Source organism: Ciconia boyciana, chromosome 2, assembly GCF_034638445.1.
Source record: "Ciconia boyciana chromosome 2, ASM3463844v1, whole genome shotgun sequence".
Taxonomy (NCBI): Eukaryota; Metazoa; Chordata; class Aves; order Ciconiiformes; family Ciconiidae; genus Ciconia; species Ciconia boyciana.
Genome location: NC_132935.1, coordinates 47827189 through 47850274, shown reverse-complemented (window position 1 = coordinate 47850274; position 23086 = coordinate 47827189). Strand labels below are relative to the sequence as shown.

At 38.3% G+C, this 23086-nt stretch overlaps 1 protein-coding gene across 3 annotated transcripts in view; it reads left to right on the top strand.

Moving 5' to 3' along the window:
* ASXL3 (ASXL transcriptional regulator 3) overlaps positions 1 to 23086 on the top strand; it is a 131371-nt gene that overhangs the window by 35250 nt on the left and 73035 nt on the right. For 2 of the 3 annotated variants that reach the window (XM_072852551.1, XM_072852550.1), the window contains exons 1-2: positions 21419 to 21523; positions 22866 to 22977. In XM_072852551.1, the coding sequence (XP_072708652.1) occupies positions 21446 to 21523; positions 22866 to 22977 (190 nt within the window). In that variant the 5' untranslated portion in view covers positions 21419 to 21445. Of the gene's footprint in view, positions 1 to 21414; positions 21524 to 22865; positions 22978 to 23086 lie in introns of those variants that run through there. The other variant, XM_072852556.1, reaches the window with a different exon arrangement.

Below are 23086 nucleotides of genomic sequence, written 5' to 3'. Positions count from 1 at the left end.
ACTGTTGCTGAGTAGCCAGCAACCTTGTTGAGCTCTCTTGTGCTTAGAAAAGGCAAGAACAATCTACTGTATTTCCTTTAGGAAGTATTTGGGCAAATGCGATTCAACACATAAGGCTGTCAGGAGCAGCCATATATATCAAACTTTCAAACACAGAATGATATGGGGACTTTAACTAGAAGGAGTCACCTTTTGAATGAACACTCTGGTAAAATATTCTTAGGAAAAGAGTTTAATCTGTTGAAGACTTAAAACCTGCAGTGAAAATTGAAGTCTGGCTGGGAACTTGAAGACATGCCTGGTTTAATGGATTTATGAGCTTTTGTTGCAATATCCGAGTAACCTAAGAAGCTGCTTTTTCTTGCAGGTGTAAAATGAATTATTCTAGGTTTCAGTTTGCTAGTTGCTGATTGAGATTTATTTCTTGGGGTTGGATTTTTTTGGCATTTCTGTTTTGTTCTCTGTATTTCTCTTTTGCATTGAAAAGTTAGTATTTAAACCTATTATTTATTACTGCTTTGAATTTCATTTATCCCACAGCTGACTTTTGTCTTTATTTCTAAGCACTCTGTCTTAAGGGACATGAACAACAACCCACAAAATGGTATAATCTCTCTTTATGCTATTTCTAGTATTCCATAGCAACTGGGGGGGGGAGAGCCTAAACTGAACACTACAACACAGGCAATTCATTACAGATTTTCCGCTTAGTATTCAGTAGATTTTCAAGTCCTTATTTTCATCATTAGCATATTTTTCACAGAGCAGAAGCATAGCCATTTCTGGCAGACTGAATTAAATGTGTTTTACTTGAATGTGAAAGAAGAAAACATTGTCAGGCTTTCTATGAAAGCATCATTTTCTAGTAATAATTTATTTTCTGGAACAGTTTGCTGTGGATGTCTTTATAAAGATATGGGTATGTGTTTCTGTCTACCTGTAATTAAACCATTTCTTAACTGAAGGGGAAAAAATACGGAAATAATTCTTTTATCTTATTTTTTTTCCTTCATATTGCATGAGCTGAAAAATTTACTAGTTCTCTTATAGTCATGCACTGGCATATTTAATTTAAAATTTTGAAGTATGTTTTTATAGAATCAAGACCAAAAAAGCCTCAGAATTTCACTGTCCGAGCACTATGAAAAAGATCAGGTTTAACTGTTCAGAAAATCTGTTACATGCATGAATTTCTTTTCTATCTAAGGCTAGCTGATAGCAGTTCCATTTTATTTATTTTGAGTCTTAGGTAGTCATCTTAATTACTGTGAAATTAAATTACGTGCATGCTCTTAATTTCAAAACAGAATTTAGAAAGTGCCTAAACATCCTTTGCTTGCTTACGTACTATCATGTGGAGGAAAAATACGTTTTATGCAAGATATGATTTTTCTTTCAGCTGTATAGAAAGCTCCCATCTTCTGCTTGTAATCCCAATAAACTCTGCATTTGTCAGTGAGGCTGTTTTATGATTGCTGTATGCTAGAACCAGTAATTGTGTGGCTGGCAAATATTTACAGTATCAACAGAGAACTGAGAACCAAAACTTATATATCAATCTAAAGTATAAATAAAAGAACTTAAATACTGTATGTATGAAACTGTTTACGTGCTTGAGTGTGTAAATACACCTACAGACACAAATTCACCTTTGTACATATACACATGCACTTATATTCATATAAAGTTGTAAATCACAGAATTATACTCAAATACATCCTTTGCTCAGTTATTCCAATAGCAAAGACTATGGGAAAGAGCTCAAAAGACTCCTAAGAACTGTTTTGCTGTTTGCTCTCAATAGCTAAAGGAGAGGACAAATTGATTTTTTTTCCCCCACATATTTTGGTTTTTGTTTTATTTGTAATATGAGAAAAGGAAAATGGGATGTAGTAGCTCTTTTGCTGGAAGGTAGTTACTAAAGAAAAAACAAGCAAAAATAGCTGAGTCACCCTATTTAATGTCTCGTAGCATCTATATCTACTGCTGTATCTTTTGTATGTTTCAGTAAGCTTGCTTACGATCTGTTTATCTGCTATCAGGAATCTATCAAGATATACTATTCTAAAACAGCTTCACTTGCATGCTTTTATATTTCGTTTACAAACAAAATAAAACAAGCATGGGGTTGAGACAATTATTTTCTCTTGCAAATGGCCCCCATTACTTGTTATTGCTTCCTTTCTTATGTTACCAATACACCTGGAGTTTTTGTTTTATAGACTGCTAAATACTTAGGTAGCCATTATCAAATATGGTTCAAAAATAACATGTGCCCCCTACAATAATCACAAAGGAAAAAAAGTATGACCTATAAAGGACAGCAAGGAACTTTTTGAGAAGAAATCTTTAAGAATATATGACAAGCAGGAAGTTGTTTTTTTGTTTTGTTTTTTTTAAAGACTGCTTGCTTTCAGTCAGGGAATCTTTTCTTGGCCACTGAAAATTAGGCAGTTTCAAACTGTATGTATACTCTTAACTGTTTGTCCCCTTCATCCAAAACCAACACCACTAAACCCAATCCAACTGTTAACCTTTCTCTGTTTGTAGTAGTAGCTTAAGGATATTAATGTAAACATTTGCATCAAAATATCATTCAGTCAGATGATGTACTGAACTGTATAAACTAAAGTAGTAGTGATACAAGATTATTTGTGCCCAGGTTTACAATCCAGGAATTCATGGCATGATTGCTACTGTCAATTGAATTAATGGTAAATATAACATTAAATCTTTATTAAAAATATCTAGACACACTGATCAGGACTAACAGAAAACAATTTCTGGCTAAGACTGAATTTTGTTTGTGATGCCACATTATGTTACGTTTCTTTGGCTCTTTCTTTGTATATGTGTGTGTCTCAGCCCTACATTCAAAGGGACTTTATTAATGACTTCAGCAGAATCAAGCTTCCTTTCAGATGGAATGATGTGCCTATCAAGAATGGCCAGTCTAAAACTTTTATTTTAGTTATCAATGATTTGTTTTTACAAATTATTTGATGTTTACTATTGTTAGAATTTTAAAACATTGTCTGTGACATTTTGAAATTAGATTGACTTTTAGTTATAAGTTAAATAGAAACTTAAGTCTCTCAGTTCCAGACTTAATGAGCTGTTGTAAGTCAAAAAAGAATAAGGAGATCTACTAATAGTATGAGTTGTAACAGCTGGATTAAGTTAAAACACAAAAATAAAAGTATCTGCTCGGTCCTTTGAGGGAGGGAAAGAACCTTTTGCTATGCTGTTTTGCCAAGTTAAACTCCCTTATGTACAACAAATATAACTTAAACATTTCACATCCACCCAAATATTTTAATTTGACCCAATACAATAAATCATATGTTGCTGTTATTTTTAAAGGTACAGGATGTACTGTGATTGCGCATTCTGTATTTATTTTCAGGCTTTCCTTACAGGTAAGAGCTCTTAACAAAAATATTTTAAGGATATAATGGACACTTATTAGTCAGCAAAGTTGTAGTAGTTACATTTATTTTAATGTAAAGTGTGAAACTCTCATCTTGCTTACAAAGTATTTTTGTAGGAATAAATATTACTAGAAAACAGTAATTTGCTTTTGGATGTAATTTTTATTTATTTGTGTTTACCCCCAGCTTCCTTATTCTTTATATCAGTTTGATTTTTCTGCCTGTATTGGTGGTTGTGTAAAACATTCTCAGGTGCGGAATTACTCTTCAAATACAAGAATATTGAGAAAAATCTTTTGTAAGGGAAGGAATGTTTCTTTCCATTCATTCTTTCACATGATACAATAGATTTTAGAAATTTTTTTTTGTCCATTGAGTGTGAACTGAAGATGTAGAAATAGGTCATTCTCATATGTTCTAACTTCCTTTTTGTCTTTTTGGGTTGGATACAATGTTTTGGATGCTAAAAATAAACATGACACTTTTGCGTAATTATCCTAGAATTCGACATTTAGTTTCAAAATTCTAAATTCCTTCAGTTAGAAGTCATGCCCTAATTGAAAACTGGGGAGAAGAAACAAAGAAAAAAAAGCTGTGGAGATTTCCTTGAGTTTTTGTGAGTGAGAAGGAATAAGATATGATACGCTTTCTTTGTTTTCAATAGAAATGAACAAAAATGAAAATTAGTGATTTCAGTTGTTCTTTTTTAATAAAAAAGTTTATTATTATTTTATACTTCTGCTTTAAAAGAAGTATGATTCTTTTGTCAGAATAGGATGTTATAGGATGGAGAGAGAGGGGAGGGCAAAAGAGAATGAGAGAAGAGTGAGAAAGAAGAACGAGAAAGGGAGGAGAGGAAGAGAGAAAAAGAGAGAGGGAGAGAAGATAGAAGATGGAGGAGTAGAAAGAGAAAGGAGAGAGGAAAGGGAAATGAAAGAAAAGGAAAAGAGAGAAAGAAAAGAAGAGGTGTACATGAGAAGGGGCTGGCAGCGGGGGGCTGCAGGGGCGGCCTCTGTGAGGAGAGGCTGGGGCTGCCCCGGGTCAGACACAGCCGGTTCCAGCCGGCTCCAACAGACCCACCGCAGGGCACTGCTGAGCCCAGCCGCCAAGATGGCCGTGCCTCTGTGGTAACATTTAAGAAAGGGCAAAATGAGCACTCAGGCAGAAGAGGAGGGTAAAAAAGAGAGTGTGAAACAGTAGTCAGAGAAGGTCAGAGAAGAAGGAGGGGAGGAGGTGCTCCAGGTGCCAGAGCAGAAATTCCCCTGCAGCCTGTGGAGGACCCCACGCTGAAATGTTTGGGTATTTCCTGAAGGAGCTGTTGCCCATGGAGAGCCCAGGCTGGAGCAGACAAGAAGTGTGAGGAGGAAGTAGCAGCAGAGAGGAGCTGTTATGGACTGGTTGTAATCCCCCCATCCCTCAGTGCTTCTCAGTGAGGGGGAGGTAGAGGAATGGGGACTGAGGGAGGAAAGTTGAGCTTGGAAGCAGGGAGCTGTTGTTTTAATTTTTTTTTGTCTTTGTATTTCTCTACCCATCTATTAAATTAAAATCTATTTTAATTTGCAATAAATTAATTTTCCTCAAATCAAGTCTGTTTCTCCTCTTATGGTAACTGGTAAGCAATCTCCCTGTCTTCATCTCAACCCATGAGCTTTTTCATCCCCTTTTCTCCCTGTTTCCTGTTGAGGAGGGGCAGTGAGTGGCTGGGTGGGCATTTGGCTGCTCGCCAAGGCTAACCCACCACAAGAGGAAAGAAAGAGAAAGCAAGGGGGGGGGAGAGAGAGAGAGGAATGAAAGAGGTAAGAGAAGATAAAGAAAAGAAAGAGAAAAGGGAAGAAAAAAGAGAGCAGGAAAAGAGGACAGAAAGGAGAAGGAAAAGAAGAGAGAAGAGGAATGAAAAAGAAAAGAGGAAAAAGAAAACAGAGAAAAGAGGAAAGAATGAGAAAAGAGAGGAAAGAAAAAAGCAGAAAGAAGAGAAAATAAATACAGGGAAAGAAAAGAGAAGACAAAAGTAAGATAAAAAAGCAGAAAGGAGAGAACATGAGAAGGGAGAGGCGAACAGAGGGAGGGAGAGAAGATACAAAAGAAAGAAGAGAAAAGGGGGAAAGAAGAAGAGAAATGAAAGGCAGAAGAGAGAAAAGGCGAGAAAAAAGAAAAGGAGAGGAAGAAAAGAGAAAAAGAGGAAGAGAAAAGAGAAGAGAGAGAAGAAAGAGAAAGGAAAGAACAGGAGCCAGAAAGGAAAATGAGAGAAAAGAAAGAATAAAAAGGAAACAAGTCCAAGCAAGTCCACTGTGACTGAGGAATCTGTAACCGAATGCTGTTAGCAGCAAATTTAAAATTTTTAACTGACTGGGAGAGCTTGTACGTGGTACTGCTGTGTGGTAACCGAGACCCTGGAAATTACTTTCCATCACGTAAAAACTGTAAAATCCTTAAATTAAAATAACTCTGCTTTGGTGGTTTCAGTGTTGCCATTCAATTAATAGATACATTCTTTCCAGGTAAAAATTTCGATAGAAATTGTAATATGCATTAAAAACTTTCTCACTGATTTGAAAAATTGATTACTTAGGCAGATGGATGGTGTGGCTGAAATGGCACAACGTAACAAACTCCGGCAGGCCAGCATGTTGGCATGTGTCAATTTTTAAGAATGGTCAAAGTTAATAAAAAAATTTAATTAGGCTAACTCAATAAGATTTTTGCTAGTGAGAGTAAAGAAAGAAAAATAAATCACTTAAGTTCAGCATAGCAATTTGTTTTAATGCTGTCCTTTCTATCAGGGAGAAATATTATTTAATAAAGTAATCTCATATTACAGTCTGGTAGCTCAACATCGAGTGACATATTCAAGATTTAAAGACTTCTGAAGTGAAAAAGAAACCCATAATTCTCGTAAAATACAAGCAATAGTTTTAAACTGTACAGTAGTCAGCGAACTTTGCTCAGCAGTACTTGTTGGTTATTTCCTTTAAATGGTTAAATACTGCCACAATTTAAGCCTTTTCTCTGAAATATGCTTACCTTTAAAAATTTAATTCTAATAGGTCTTAACAGCATGTTGTGTTTTGCCTCTTGTGTTTTCTTTTCGTTACTGGGGGAAGGTGGAAGGAGATGTCTATACGTAAGCACTTATTCTAATTTTATAAATTTACTTGCAATTGGTTTTAATGGCAACGACTGGAAAACTGCATTGAAATCACATGAGAGAGCAGGGACATGACATTAGGCTTGAGTGGAAGAACATGTGGGGGTGTGGGGCTCCTTCAAGCTTGGTAATTCTGCTTTCCTCAGCAGGGTGGTACCTCCGCCTCTCCCCTCCTCTGCGTCTTCTCGTGCCAGATGTAGCAACCCAAGGGGTTACAGCTCAGGCGAGCCAGCTGCATCTGGCATGTAGGTTCAGGAGCGGCTGGAGGGAGCATGTTGCGTTACTGACAAAAGGTGAAATACAGGCCTTGCTCTGAGGAGTCTGAAATGGGAACCAGTTGTGTCAGTCTGAGGCCATCCTTCTCCAGTTACTGTAAACCAATATTGCAGCCGAAAGAATAATCCCGCTCTCTCCAAGCTGCTTTTCCTGTTCTGGGCTGCCCACCTCCCTGGCTGCTGGCACAAGCATTCACATGGCTGTTTGGGGAAATAATCAAGATTTAAAGGAAAAAAAAAAAAGGAGGGGCAGGGGAGGCAGGGAGAACATGTCATGGAGGCAGGGAGAACATGTCATGGAGGCAGGAACACGTGGTCTGCCTTAGAGGGAAGCCGCTCAAGCTGCTGCTTTGAGTGGCAGAGCTGGCTGAAAGTGACATAAGCCCAGTATTAATCTTGGTGCAAACCTTGGTGAAAGCAGAAGCTGCTCCATTGCCTTACATACAGGTACACAGATGCACTATCGCTGGTATAACTGCAGGGTGGTGTCTTGTCACTGACACAGCTGTGGTAACAAAAGCCCCTGCTGTGGTTGGTAAGAAAGGCTGGAGATTCTTCTGATCAGTTGGGGAGGAATGTGGCTGGAAGCTGTGACTGCATCAGGATTATGTTCCTGGTATAGCATGATAAAGTAGGAGTCCTGCTCAGCCTTCTGAGCTAGACCTGGCCCACAGTGGTTTTCTGGCAACACTTTGTTCTGCCGCCTTTTCCCTTTTTCACTGTGCAACAGAGTTAATGAAGCTACTTTCAGATGCTGCATGGGCTTCCTCTGTGGGTGGTGCAGCAGCTCAGAAGTCCCGTTGTTCTTTTGTGGTACATTTTGTCACTCTGTTGCAGATCTCCAGCAGAGGCAGCTAATCAGAGGCTAGCAGTTGCAGTGGATTCCAGGCTTCTCCAGGAAGCTTCAGGGAAAATCTTCTGGGAGCTCCTGCTTCTGGGAACTTTGGTGGCTTGCTGCTGCAGGTCAGGGCCAGGCTATGGAGTCATTTGCCTCTGTCAGCTCCTACAGACAGCTTTTGCTGGCTACTTGCTGGTTGTGGACTACCTATGTATTTTGTCTTCAGCTGACTGTTGATCAAGTGGTGTCAAGCACCTGTTTGATGAATGCTTGAGGAGTAGCTGTATAAGTGGTGGGCAAGAGTGCAGCTCCCACAGCCCAGGAAACAGAAGGAGCTAAGAGACCTAGTGGTTATCACAGCAGTTAGTACAAGAGGGGCACAATGGGATGCAGAATATTAGCACAATGTGGGACTGGTTAGGACTGTGCAGTGATGGTACTGATGTGCTGTAGGGCATGGTCACCAGCAACTGTTCCTGGTATATCAGAGGCCTTGGCCCAAAGAGAACTCCAGGTCATGGGCTTCTCTCCTGGGTCTAGGACTTGCACTGGGGAGGGCTGTGGCCTCACCCATGGGAAGTGCACTCTGGTCAAGGTGCTGAGTTGTCAGGTGAAGGAGCTCTGGGAGGAGATGAGTAGACTGTGTGGCATGAGAGGGGACAAACAGGAGATCAACAGGATCTTTGCAGAGGCAAGAACCCAAGCTCTGTGATGTGAAGTAGAGGGAGATAGACATTATATTCAAACGAGCTGTGGATAGAGACTCCTACGATTGGGAAGTTGGAAATTTATGACTTCTGGCAATAGAAGGAATATTCTCTGCCTGCAGAGAAGGATAGGTGTAGTGCCCTGGAAGGAGGTGAGCAAGATTATCAGGGGAGACAACAGAGCCAGCTGAGGCTCAGCCAAATGTGTACATGAAGAAGAAAAGGAGGGTGACAGTTACTTGAGACCATATCCTGACAGAGACAGAGGCACCCATCTGCTAACCTGGTGTACTTGCTATAGCTGGAGCTTTACTTCTTGTTGGGTACTTGAATCACAGGTGTTGCAGATGGACATATCTGAGGCTTGTCCAGCCCTCAGACTTCACCCCTTGCTGTTCATCCATGTGGCCACCATGATACTGCTGGGGTGAGCCCAAGTATATAAAAAATGACTGCAGAGCCCTGTGAGCAAGGGTGAAGAGCACAAATGCCCAGGTGGTGTTTATCTCAATCCTGCCAGTGAGGAGGAAGTGCGCGGGTGGCAGAGGGCACATCCCTCAAGTCAAAGTGTAGCTGCATGTCTGGTGTCACAGGCAAAGCCACGGTACCCTCTTTGAGAAATAAGGACTGCTGAACAGGGACAGGATCCATGAGATGGAGTGTGACAGGGGCATCTTCGCTGGCAGTCTCAGTAACCTTTTCTGAAGGGCTTTGAAGTAGCTACTTAATGGGAGGGTTGCTGCAATTTGAAGAGAAGTGAAGGCATGGGGAACATTGAGGAAGTGTCTGGGGAACAACATGACTGGAGAAACCTTGCATTTCCCTTATGCAGGCAGTATGACTGGGGTGTCCATTTCAAGTGCCTGTACACAAATGCACAGAGCATGGGAAACAAGCAGGAGGAATTGCAAGTCTGTGCGCACTTGCAGAGCTCCTTAGGGTTACAAAGACATGGTGGGATAGTTCACACAATGGAGTGCTGCTGTGGATAAATGGATGGATACAGGCTGGCAAAGAGGGGCAGTGCATGCAAAGGAGGGGTGGGAGTGCACAGTAGTGAGCCTGTCAAGCGCTTTAAGAGAGAGATCAGAGGTCAGAATGACATGAGTAATGTTGTGGTAGGCATCTGCTGCAGACCATCTGGCCAAGAAGAAGTAGATGAGGCCTTTAAGTAGTTGCTGGGGGCCTTGCAATTATTGCAGGCCATAGTAGTTGTGAGGGATGCAAGCAAGCCAGGACATTCCTGAAAGTCAGTTTCTTGATGCAGGTGACTGATGAACCAACTAAGCGACATGATGTCCTGAACTTGTTATACATGAACAAGGAAGAACTGATTGAAGGTGTGAAGGTTGATGACTGCCTTGGCCATGGTTGATCATCAGACTATGGACAAAAGGGCCCAGGAAAGCTGTTTTATCTTCCTTGGTGAATGAGAATGGCCCATTCCAATGCGCAGAAAGTCCAGCAAGCGTGGCAGAAAGCCAATATGAATGACCAAGGGCAAATCATGCCTGACCAGCCTTTTCGCTTTCTATGATCAGATGTCTGGTTCAGTGCGTGAGAGGAGAGCAGTGGATGTTGTTTACATTGACTTTAGCAAGACCTTTGGCATCATTTCCCATAGTATCTTCACAGTCAAATTGTTGAGATAGGAACTTGGTAAATGGACTATAAGGTGGATGGAAATTTGCCTGGGCTGCAGGGCCCAAAGTGTTTTGATCAAAGGTGTTAACTCCAGTTGGTGACCAGTTACTAAGTGGTGTTGCTCAGGCATTGATACTGAGGCTGTTATTTTTGAATGTTGCTATTAAACACCTGGACAGCAAGACAGAGTGCACATTCAGCAAGTTTGGAGATGATCCTCAACTGGAGGGAGCGGTTGGTACACCGGAAGACTGGGCGGCTGTTCAGAGGGATCAAGACAGCAGAGAATTGTGCTAACAGGAACCTCATCAAATTCAACAAAGGCAAGAGCCAACTCCTTCATCTGGGCGTAGTAACCCATGCAGCAGTACAGGTTGGGGGCTAACAGGCTAGAAATCAGCTTTGCAGAAAATGACCTGGGAGTCCTGACGGTTAACAAGCCAGATGGAAGTCCAGTAATGTGCCCTTGCAGCAAAGAAGGCCAAGCCCATATTGGGCTGTGTTAGCAGGAGCATGGCCAGCAGGCCAAGTGAACTGATCCTTCCCCTCTGTTCAGCACTTGTGAGACCACTTCTGGAGTACCATGTCCAGTTTTGGGCCCCCTAGTACAGGAAAGAGATTGATACACCAGAGTGAGTCCAGTGGAGGTTCACCAAGATGGCTGGAGGCTAGAGCATATGATGTATGAGGGAAGGCTGAGAGAGCTGGGCTTGTTCACAGAGGAGAAGAGAAGGCTCAGGGGGATCCCATGGCAGTCCACAGCTCACTAATGGGAGGGTGTAGAGAAAACAGAGCCAGGCTTTTCTTGGAGGTTGCACAGTGACAGCATGAGAAGCAAAGAATGAGAGGCAACAGGCACAAATTGGAACATGGAAAATTCTGATTTGATACTAAGAAAAATACTTTCCCAGTGAGAGCAGTTAAGTGCAGGAGGAGGTTGTCCAGAGAGGCTGTGAAGTCTCCATTCTTGGAGATTGCACAAAACTTGACTGGACAAGGCCCAGATCCAAGTGGCCCTGCTTTGAGCAGGAGGTTGGACTAGATGACTTCTGGAAATTCCTTCCAATGTAAATTAGGCTACGATTATATGAGTGTGTGAACCTTGGTGGCGCTGAATATTCTTAAAAATAGCTGTAACTTTTTTTTTTTTTTGGGGGGGGGTGTATTTTTTATTTTGCATTTGACTAACCAGTTATATCTCAGTAACAGACACAAGATATTCTTAAAGCACTACAGAGAAAGTTGTGGACAGTGGCCAATTAACAAGCCAAATTAAACAAGAGAACTTGGGATAACTTCAGAGAGGTCCCTTGTGTAGGATGATTAAATTTTAGAGGCCAAAAGGCATTCGGTGATTACTGACTATGTCTTGTTCAGCATAGTCACTTTACTTTCCACCTTAATTTTTTTTCTGAGGAGTGAGCTTCACCCAACTTGAAGCCAAAAATATGTGAAAGGGTGGGGTGGTTTTTTTCATTTTATACATTGCGAATTTTGTGGCGATGTTTTTCTTGGGTTTAGTACATTTTTGATTGTAGCACAGTCATTACTTCATTTTTCTAAACATATGTATTTAAAACCCACAAGGGGCTGTGAAATCTGATACTAAAATAAGACATCATATATATCAAAACCATGGTTTCTTTAAGAAAGCTATTTTTTAACCTCCACTCCAGAGTTCCTTTCATGTGGCAGGAATTCATTTTTTTCCTTTCTTTATAATTTTGTCCTTCATGGTGATCATTGGTATTAGAGTAGAAAATGAAAAATGTACTACAGTTTTTTAATGAAATCAGTTAAAACTATTAAATGGAAATATTTTATTAAAAGAGAAAAGAAAAAACAGATATTCTTGAATAGTAACTAGCTGTCAGAGAGAACTGTATTATTTAACCAGTATAAGAATTTGTTACATAAAGAAATCAAATAGTTTCTTTCAAGTGATGTTGAATGAGGAGGGTGTTCTCAGTCCAGAGGACACCTTAGCTGTTATGACCATCCCTGACGCACGCTGATTCTTGATCCTTTGGGATAATTTTCTTTCCGAAACATTTTTCTTTTAGGATTATTTCAAAAGGTACTCTTTAATCTTTGCCTGTGTCTTTCAAAAACACATTCAAAAGGCCTTTTTTTTTCTTTTTTGTTAGCATTGCTTTTTTCTTGTATTATTTGTACTACATCTATCAAAATGGTAAGGATTCAAAGTACAGAGATGCATTTACTATATATCCTTTCTTTGAGGTTTTTCTTCACACAGAAGAAAAACCTGGGGTTTTCCCAGGTGTTAGGGAACACAGAAAAGTGTAAACATTCTCTATAAAACTTGTATTCTCATTTCCTTTCTGGTCGAGGAATGCTTGTTGCCATATGTGAATATCATTTAAAGAGGTGTCATGGTGTTTCAAGCATACTTTTCAGAACATTCAAGATATTCAGGGAGACCCACTCAGAGGCGTGGCTGACAAAGGGCAAGGGTAATCAGCAAAAATAATGGGTAGGGGTATTTAAATTTCAGGAAAGCATGTTTGTATCTTTCTGTCTGCAGTGTATAATGTGGCATTGGTATGATATGTTTGTGCGCTTTTTATTTTTTCTTCTCAAATTTACCTGTTATACTGCTAGCATCTTGTTTTCAAATACATTATAAACCTAGAGTAAATTTTTATCTCCATAGGAAATTTTTCCTGCAACATTTTTTTGAAGAAAAAAATATTTTCGGAGAAAATCCATGGCAACAACTCTACAAAATTCTGTTCAGGAACACTTTTGAATTTTACACAAGTTCTGGAACTTTTGCATGTAAAGGCTTTCTTGTGAGAGAAAATGGTTTAAAAAAAAAAAAAAGAAAAAGACTCACTGGCTTAATGAGTACTGAGATTTGCGATGAACTTTTGTTCCCAGGGCTTTTCATTTTATTGTTTTAGATGAGTTGTAATAAAGCTCTGGTTTCACCACAGATAAACTCAATTTCTTTTTTTTTCTGGAACATTACTGTGGCTATTGTCACCAGGTTTGACACCATGAGAAGTTTTCCCAGGCTGCCAGCACCAGGAGATACAATACAGTTTGCTCTAGATATGAAAAAGATTCATTATCAGTGTTGTAGGGTACCAGAACTTCATATACCCTGGCTTCAGACCACAGAGTGGTCTAAAGGTAAGGGTGGAAATGCTGAATTTGACTGAAATGTCTATCAAAGGCCATTGTACAGAGCAGAGGGCAGATCTGATATGTTTTCAGTAGTCTTTACCTCTGAGGAAAAAAAGAAAGATCAGATATACCATAGTGCTGCAATACAGCTAAGATGTGAAAAAACCGAAGTCTGTACCATCGTTTGCAAAAGCGAGCCAAACTCTTAGCTACTGAGAGGAATAAATATTTATGGGTAGTCATGCATGAGAGCCTTGCTTTACCAAGAAACCCAAGTATCATCTTAGGTTGTGTGACCGGTTAGTCATTTGTGACTGACTGTGGGTGAATGCAACCAGTCTGGCAAACTCTTAAACAAAGAAACAAAATAACCTTTTCTTACCAGCTTCCCCTGTCTTTTTGTCACGTTCGCCTTCAGCTAGCAGTTTCATTTACTTGTCCGCCTTGGTTTCTACATGGTGACATATGGCTAGAGGTTTACTAGAGGTTTACTACGTTTGTGCTTTATCGTGTGTGCTTATGTCACGTAATCACTGCACACAATGGCTGTATGTAGATGTACAAAAGGCCCAGAGGGAGACTGGTTCATTAGGAGGATCCTAGGAGTGGTAGAAATAGGTCTTAAGGATTGTGGCATAATCTCCAATATTTGTTTATTATGTATATCCTTTCACAAAAGACTTGAATAATCTTTGTGTGTGTCTCTGGGTGGTTGCTTGCCACTCCTCCAAGGAAAGACAGCGTTGTTTAATGCTTCAGAGGTGGTCTGATAAGAGAGAGAACACACCTCTTAGTTCTGTGAAAGCAGCTTCGCTTCCAGTTCCTTCCCTGACTCCAGGTTTGGTGAATTCAAAATGTAAAACCAGACTAGGTGACTTTGTAAATGAGATTTCCTGTTAAGGAATGCAAAAATTACACTTTCATGATACCTGGCTTGAATTTAGTATCCACGTTGAATTTATCTCCAGTATTGCTCCAGATTATTTCAGATTTGAAGGACAATGAAAAGACTCAGTTTCTTGGTGATATATCAGACGCTTTAGTCAACTGTGATTCCAGCTGCTTGTAACTCCCTCGCAAGCTACAAAGGGCAAGGCTCAAGTTCATCGCTACGTTCTTCTGCTTTAGATATTTGGGATTCACTACTTTGGTTAACTTCAGTGAAAGCTGATAGGTAGGTTCTGCTAGCTTGTGAGACAGACACAAGGTATCTATGACAGCTACGTTTTAGCATGTCTGTACTGGTCCTTGTTTTTTCCATCATACTAATAATATTCTTGCCTCTATCTTCATCTGGTTTAGAAAAACAATAAATCTATATGAAGGTTGAGTATGAAGCGGTCAGTAGAATATATAATGGGGCTTTTTCCCTATCATCTTCTGGGATTTGTTTGCAGTCTGTGAGACTATGGTCAAATCAGCTGTACTAGTCTGTCTTGTTGCCTGATAGCTGTGAGCTTTCTGGCTTACTTGCTCTGCTCAAGAATAGTAGCCATGTTTGTGACATTCGAAGGCTGAAAGTCAGGTGCCATGTGTGAAATATAAGTAGGACCAGAGATGTAAAAGTTTCTTTAGGGTGCTGCCCAAATGAGAACACAACTGATGTTAATTTTGGCTAACATGGATAAAATTGATTAAAAATAAACTTTATATATATTTATTTCAAGAAATTTCTTTTAATCCTTTAAAATACATTTAAAGATTCAATTGGGAGAGCTTATATTAGGAATAAACCTTAAGTATAGTTTATTCAAACTGTATAAATAGTATTCTACCTGTATGCACTTCAAGTCCTATAAAACTTTAGCAAAAAACTGTTTAAGGCTTAAGACTTTATTTATTATGACTTTATTATTTAAGTGGTTAAGACTTCAGAACATAAATAGTTTTGACAGTCGCACCGACTGTAGGTATCGAGTATTTTCTGTAGTTCTCATTAGTAGTCCCTTTAAAATTAAGAAGCTGATTGGAAGTTCAAAAAGTAAAATGCTTTTTTTCTTGTTTCAGTTTTTGAGTAAAAACTTTGTGTGTGAGGCTGAGATCTACCAGCTCTACAGTTTCACTAGTCTTTATATAAAAATAGTAGATGGTTCATTAGCTGCGTACTACCTACATACTAAAAGATAATGTTTTTATTGTTTAATAAATTATGTTGGATATGTAATATTTTGAAAAGTCTCCCTTTTTTCCTTTTATATTCAACACATCTAGTGTATTTTCATTCAGCATTTAAAAGCCAATCTTTTAATCAAATTCCAGTTTCTTTTCAAAAATGACTTAACAGAAATAAGTACACTTGTAATGATTTAGTAAATAAGCTGTCATTGTTATTTTAACATCATAAAATACGACTTAGATTAATTTTTGTAAGTTAAGTTAGATAATTGCTGAATACATTTATAGTCTCCCGATTAGCAAAAAGTAATATTACATTAAAGCTCTATTTATTTGCTGATTGGGGTATTTTAATCATTTCAAGCAAGGAATGAATTAGCCTTGCAATAGGAAAATAACTGGAAAAAATTCAAAAGCAAGATTTAAATTGATTGTTCAAATCAAGTTTTCTGTTTGATAATTTAAATTGGTTTAGTTTGGATTAATATGATTTTGCTGTCTATTGGAAGAAGGATGACTCTGAATGAAATTTTACCTGGAACATGTAGTCTGTATTTAACATTGGATGAAAAAGCAAATATACTGCTTGCGGTCTTCCCATGTAGGGATCTACAAAATAACCAGGGAAGACAGTGGAGACTTCATCATCATGTGATTTGATTTGTTTAGGCTAACTTGAAGCTTTTACTGCTGAAAAGTTTGTAGATGGTTGGCAGGAAATCTTGCACTCATCAGCATTGTTTTCAGCCATTTAATCTGTGCTCTCTACTTCCCTCTGTGCCAAGGGAAGGATCCTGTGCCTGTACCATTTGAATACAGTAAAATGTTGGGGTTTTTTTTCAGTCTTCTGTTCACTGGACCTCTCCTGGTTCTTCCTCCTGAGCCCGGGCTGGAAGAGCTTGCCTCAGCCCCAGTGCTAACAGCTGCTGCAGCACTGCCAGCTCAGTCAAGCATGGCTGTAGGGGAAGAGCAGCTCTAGAGCGGTCAGCGGCAGTTTGCCTGTCGTCTTGGTATAAAGGACAGCTATCTTCTTGTCTTGGTATTGCTGCTTAGGTTCCTGGTGTTTTTGTGTGTCACTCCCAAGCTAGGTCACGGCTACAATCTGGTAAGGCAAGTGTGGACATTTTGCTGGCACATGATAGCAAGACCACGGACACACGGCTCCTTGAAGATTGTGGGACAGCTTCTTCTTTGGCTTCCTCACACTGGGCATTCAGTACTGCATGTGTTGCTCTATGAAACACTTCAGCAAGCAGTGCACATCTAGACATCTAGTCAATTCTCCAGCATTTCTGACTGCTGTATATGTTGGAAGAAGTATACTTAGGGTATACGGTTAACCTCAGGCTTAAACAAAATTTTGATTTATTAAAGAGATAAATAATCTTAGGATACAGTGCTGGACGCATGCTCAAGAGATCATTCGATACAAACGCTAACACTGGGACAGGTTCCAGTATATGTACCAGCCAGGACTGGCATGTATTTGATCTTCTGATTAAGGTCATTTTACAAACTTCCCTGCTCTGTTCTGGTGTTGATTAAAACATCAACAGCTACATTCACACTTTTAGACTATCTGTGAACTTCCTTTTTCTTCCCCCACTGGCCATGAAGAACATTTATCTCCATTGACTTCAACAGGCTTTTACATTTTTCTGAAGAATTACAATTACGCCTTCTTTTACTTTTCTGTTTTCTGGACTACACAAATGTGTTTTCTACAGCCTTCCCTCATAAGTTTTATTTTCTTTATCCGTTATCACTCTTGTGTACTCTGAAACGGGTGTAACTTACATGCATTATAAACACATTTTATTCTGTGTGACTTCATAGCAGGTCTAGAAATCCGTTCTGAAGCCTTTTGGTTTTACTTTGTTTCCAGCAGTGAGTAAAAATTGTTGCTCCCTTGTGGCTATTTATGGATCTGTATAAAATGAGCAGATGATTTCAAACAAATAAATACTGATCACATTTACGATAGCTAAGTGCTCCTCTTGCAGCAGTTTTTCGATTTGGGAACGTATCAGTAACCCTTGTAAGCTCTGGGAGGGGGCTACGCCGCGTGCAGGGGGGCTGTCTGAAATGCTGCCTGCTGCAGGACCCGAGGTGCCTTGTCTGCATAATGTCAGGAAACTTTCACTGTCTGCCACACTATATTGTCTGGGCAGGTTGGCTTTAGTCAATTTATTTTCCGTATTGAAAACATTTTTTTTGCCAAGATCATAATTTTTTTTTCTCTTGGCAAGCAGTCTGGCAAAGACCATTAGAATTAAAAGTATAACCATGGAAGTTTTCAGGGTTTTTCTGACAAAACTGTGTGTTTGAGAAGTTGACAATATAAAAGTAAGGCATGTTTTTACTGGTGTTTTTACAGTTTTTTGCAGGGTTTGGGGGAGGGTGGCAGGGGAGAAAGTAACTGAAATCTATACTTCCCCTACATGCTTTTGCAGAGCTTAGTATGTAGAGACTGTGTATGTAGTCCGGCATTTGGGTTTGGGTGACACCGGCTGCATGACCAGTAGAGGGAGCCCAGAATCACAAAATACTGGGGATACTTTTGACTGGGGGAGTTGGGGTGAGAAGCTTGCTTTGATAATGTACAGGAATTTTTTGATTGTATTTGGAAGGATCCACTGAATACTACCAACTTATAGTGATCCTGGGAAAGAGCATTTATGAAACATTGAAATGCCTGATGTCTTTTAAATTATCAAATTGTATTAACTTTTATATTGGAAGGCTAATCAATAATTTTTTTCTCTTTCCTATGTTGCTGGTTGTTGTAACTTCATATCACCTTTACAGAAAGTAAGTAACTTTTCATTTTTTAAATCTATTTGAAAGTGTGCAGGTGTGGGTATACTGCTAGTATGTATGTATAGATGTATAGGTGTATAAAATAAACATACAAGCAGAAAATGGTCAATCAGAGGGTGGTCAATCAGAAAATCAGAGGGTGACTCCTGTGTATGAATGACTTTTAGAATACCACAATGGTTTAAAGCAATCTCATCCAAAAGATGATAAATAGTGTGAAAGTTCTGCGTTTGAAAGCTGTAAATGGTAAACATATTCCTCACATGTAGACTATGCAACAAAACTTGCAGCATATTGGTTTAAAATATGTTATGGCTCTACAAATTCACAGATATCAAGTTACAAAGCAGAATATTGTCGTATCCAATTTGATTTAACTGAATCAAAGTTGTACTGATTTGGAGTGTTTCAAGAACTTAGGTCAAACTGTGCCATTTTTGACATTCAGAGATACTCAGCCTTATATTTGGCAGTCCTTGGCTGCTGTATTAATACATGCCGGCAGCTCTGAGCAGAGCGAGTATGTCCTCAGGCTGTAGAATTTAGAAAGTGTGTGATAAGTCGTATGGATCCCTCAGAAACTCCTCTATGATTCAGACATCAGTCTGCATCATGGGCTCTTTGATTGCTGGCTTTTCTAACTGCAGTCCTGTGTGTTGTGATAGCATGTATTGCAAGCATTTCCAGCATCCCTTATGGATAACATTTGGGAATTTTAATACAGTGTTTCAAGGATGCCTGTGCTGACAGAAGAATAGGTAAGTCATTGGTTAACATGGGTCAAAATAGCAGTGATAAAGGGCACCATGGAATTTCAGTTTGAGCTGCGAGCTCAAAATAAATCCCACCCCACAGTGTCCAGATTATTATTTCATTTGCAGCTTAAGTTAAGTATGTGGTTTGTTTTGTGCCCCTTATAGACGTACCCAAGTCCAATTTTCAAGAAGGGTGGACATGGCCCTTTGGTTGCATGCCAAATTATTTAGGAATTGCAGATACCTGTATGAAACAAGCGTAACAGTAGTTAAAGTACTTCTTGGCTCAGTAGCTGATACAGATTTCTTTGTAAGTCAGAGAATAGTTTCTATTGTCCACTTGCCAGTTGGCTAGACTTGGACGATTAAGATATCTGCTGTGAGCACAGTAGTGGTCATGAGATATTGCCAAATCCTCTATTTTGGGTTCATTCATCTTGTATCATTTTAATTGGTTAATGATATCTAAAAATAAGTGTGGAGTCCAGAATATCTACATCGGAATAGGAGAAGGATACAAATCGTGCATACATGCACACACAATTTTGTTTCTTGTTGATACATTGAGTTTGTCTTCCACTGCAGAGTCAGCAAGTTCTTTCTGTCTTGCAGAGAAAGTCTTAATCTGTGATAATGTTTCACTAAAAAGATCTAAGACTGTGAGAGTCAAAATTACTTCACATTATGTATGTTAACACATGGAAGAAATTACGCAACAGAACTGCTCTATTAAACGCTTTATGTCTTTGCTTGTCAAACATTAATACAATAAGGAAAATGTGTAAAGAGAAGCATCCTACTTATTCCAAAACTGTTTTAAGTAGTCGCTAAACTCAGTGAAATCTCTTAATGTTTTCTGTGCTACTGCTAGCAGTATCGTTATATTTCTACCATATTTAGTTTTGTATTCTGTTACAGTATTGTATCAAAACCAGATGTGGAATTAGTTTTATTTGTAGGGGAAAAAGACAACAAAAACTTGTCAGAATTTTCATATTGCATTATTATATTTAGAATACTCATAAAATAGATATCTGTTAAATATCTGACGTGTTTATCAACAAGCAGCTTTTTTACCTGTACTTTTTGATTTTAAATGTAGTAATGTGATACATTAGGTGACCAATAGTAAATACATTATATTGGACAGGACTTCCTGTCCTGAGGACACTTTATAGTTTAATTTTTACTGGAAGAGCAATTACCACACTATCCGTCTTGCCATTAAATTAATACATGTACAGTAAGGATGAATTTTGTTGTAACAGAGCCATGGAAATCAACAGAAAGCATAATCATATGAAAGATGACAATTTCAGTCCAATTTTATTTCTAAAAGACGATCAGTCATGCATTTTTTAACAAAGATTGGATGTTGTATTATAATATTGCATAATAAAGAACAGTAGTTTCTGATGGACTTTTGAAGCCCTGTTCCTGGTTTATAGTTGAGTATATAATTAATCCTGAAATACTTAGCAACACACTTAATTTAATGCACAGGCATTGTTCCACTTAACCAAGTGGAATATATTTACGTGGCTAAAGATAAGCGTGCGTGCAGGCTAGGGACCCCAGGGAAGAAGCACAGTTTCAGATTCAGTCCCTGACTACACCATGTACATTAGTCAGTAAATGGGGACAAAGATGTGATAGTACATCTATAAATCTTGTACTGTAATTTTTAAATTAAAATGAAATAAAGCAATTTATGACTACCTTCTTCCCTACCATTTCTTAGATCAACTTTTCAGAATAGTCTAAGTGTAGATAGGGTAGAAATATTTGCTTTCTTTTTCTGATGTAAACATGCATATATTACAAAGACACCTCTGTACAAGTACTCTTTTTTTCTTAATGTGTTGTGTTTCTTTTTAAAAAGTCCCTTAACATGCATTCCACAGTGATATTACAATTACTGCCTTGAGTAGGTCAATCTCTTAATCTCTAAAACAACTCTAATTAGAAAAGACAGTGCTTCATAGAAGGTGCAAATGTGCTTGTATTTATGTATAGTAATGCATGCTGACCATGTTAAGCCAGAAGAAGGCTTAACTATACATCACTTTTAATTTTAAATGTGTTCTTCCTGGGCTCTTTGTTATTCTTTTGTTGCCTTTCATCCTATGGGATGCAGCTGCCCTTGAACTTGGTACTGTTTTGATCATTCATGTGCAGCAGCCACATTGTCTGTAACATTTTAAAAATGAGGCTTCATGGTGTTATTTACGAAGTAATTTCACATAAATATTTGGACTTTGGTTCTCTTAGAATGTGGAGCTGGTTGCTGTATGAAGAAAAGCATAATTATAATTCACAGACTTTTTGCCTCAAGCCTAGGGGACAGATGCATATGATTAAGTTTGAAACTGGCCTGTTATTGTAATGTAGATGTTTTCAGGGTTGAGAGAATTAAAAAAAAAAAAAAAGGGGGCAAAAAAAAGCCAGGCAAGCATGAGTTTTTAAAAAAATAGACCGAGGGAATAGTTTTACAAGAGGCACTCAATCTTGGACTGCACAATTTTATTTTTCAGTGGAACCTCTCCATTAGCTTGCCTGAATGCAATGCTTCACACTAACACTCGTGTAGGTGATGGAACATTCTTCAAAATCCCTGGGAAGTCGGGACTCTACGCTCTCAAAGTAAGTTTAAATTTTGTATATGGAAAGTACATAGCGCTATTAATCCATTTTATGAATGTCTCAATAGATATAAAGGTAAACAGATTAGATTCTTTGGAGAGGAAATGACCTGATAGTCCTTCTAACTGCTTTCAGATGTCTTTTAAAAGGATTTATAATGAAAGTAAACATTGAATGTTTTATCCTAGAAAGCATATACATGTTCTTGAATTTGGCATATGGTATAAAAAACATGTAGCTTATAAAAAAAATGCTTCTCTTTCATAGTTGTTCACAGAAAGGCCTTTGTTTTATGAGCAGTGAGCTCAAGAGGATCACTGACTTTCTCATTAAGTAATTGTATTAATGTTTGATTTTTGAGTAGTGCAAAATTATTTGCAAGTCTAATATAAATCAGCTTTTAATTTAAAGGTTGCATCATTGCTTTTGAGAAGGAATATAGTTATAGTGATAGAATTTTGCCTTTATGCTATTTCTATTCATTTTTGTCTTTATTTTTCTTTTTTGGTATGTATATGATGGTTTCTGTGGGTGGAAATTTTTTCTTGCTATACATGATCAGACTTAGAGGGGCTTCACAATAGGAGTGGAGGAATGTGAGGCAGAGGTGAGAAATAAGAAAGTGAGATTATGTATTTGGCAGTCTAAATGTAGTCAATTAAAATTTTGGGCTGGGGGGGAAGGATCTTTTGTAATTTATGGCAGACTTATTTGATGTAAGGGCTTAAAAAATATAAAACTATATAGATTTGCCTGCTCCTCATAACTAAAAATTTTGTATCTGAGATTGAATTAATAGTTTTCAGAAGCTCCATTTGCTAATTTATTAAAACAAATGCTGTTGTTTTTCTTTAAATCGGGACATATTCTTGGCACAAATCCAGGTATTCACAATCACTCCCATGCTTGTGAGCTCCAGGTTGCTTCGGCTATTTGAATTCAGGAAACAGGCAAAGGCAGAAAAGAAACATTAAAGGTTTTGTGTTTTGCTGCAGCATTGCGGACACTCAACAGGAAAACTAGGATTTTTAACAGCCAAACAAGTCTGTTTCTGTTAAAAAAAAAAAAAAGTAGAAGATCTTGCATTTTATTTGACATTTTTTAAAAAAGTGTATGTTATGACTTCACAAAATAGCTTTTTTGCTTTTGCTTTGCAAGTTGTTTCATGAAGGTCTGGGGTTTTTTTTGTCTTTCTCTGAAGTAATTCACAAGCATATTTTATTCTGTTTTTTGAAATGTAAGCATGAGAGTACACTGCAGTAATCTATTTTCAGAGATGCAGCAGGATGATGATTGATTTTTTCTTGTTAATTTTAGTTTTCTTTTTCTTTTTTAACTATAGAAAGAAGAATCAACATGCCCTACTGATGGAACATTGGATTTAGGATGTGAATCTGAGTTAGATGGCACTGAAATGGCTGAGACAAACAATAATAATGGAGAAGAAAATGGTGGTAGGTGTTTTAATTTCAATATTAGAGGGCATATTTTGGGAAAAGAAAAAATACTGTTTACTTAAGATTTTCATGGTGTGATTTCTAAACAGTATAAGTAATGTTTTGT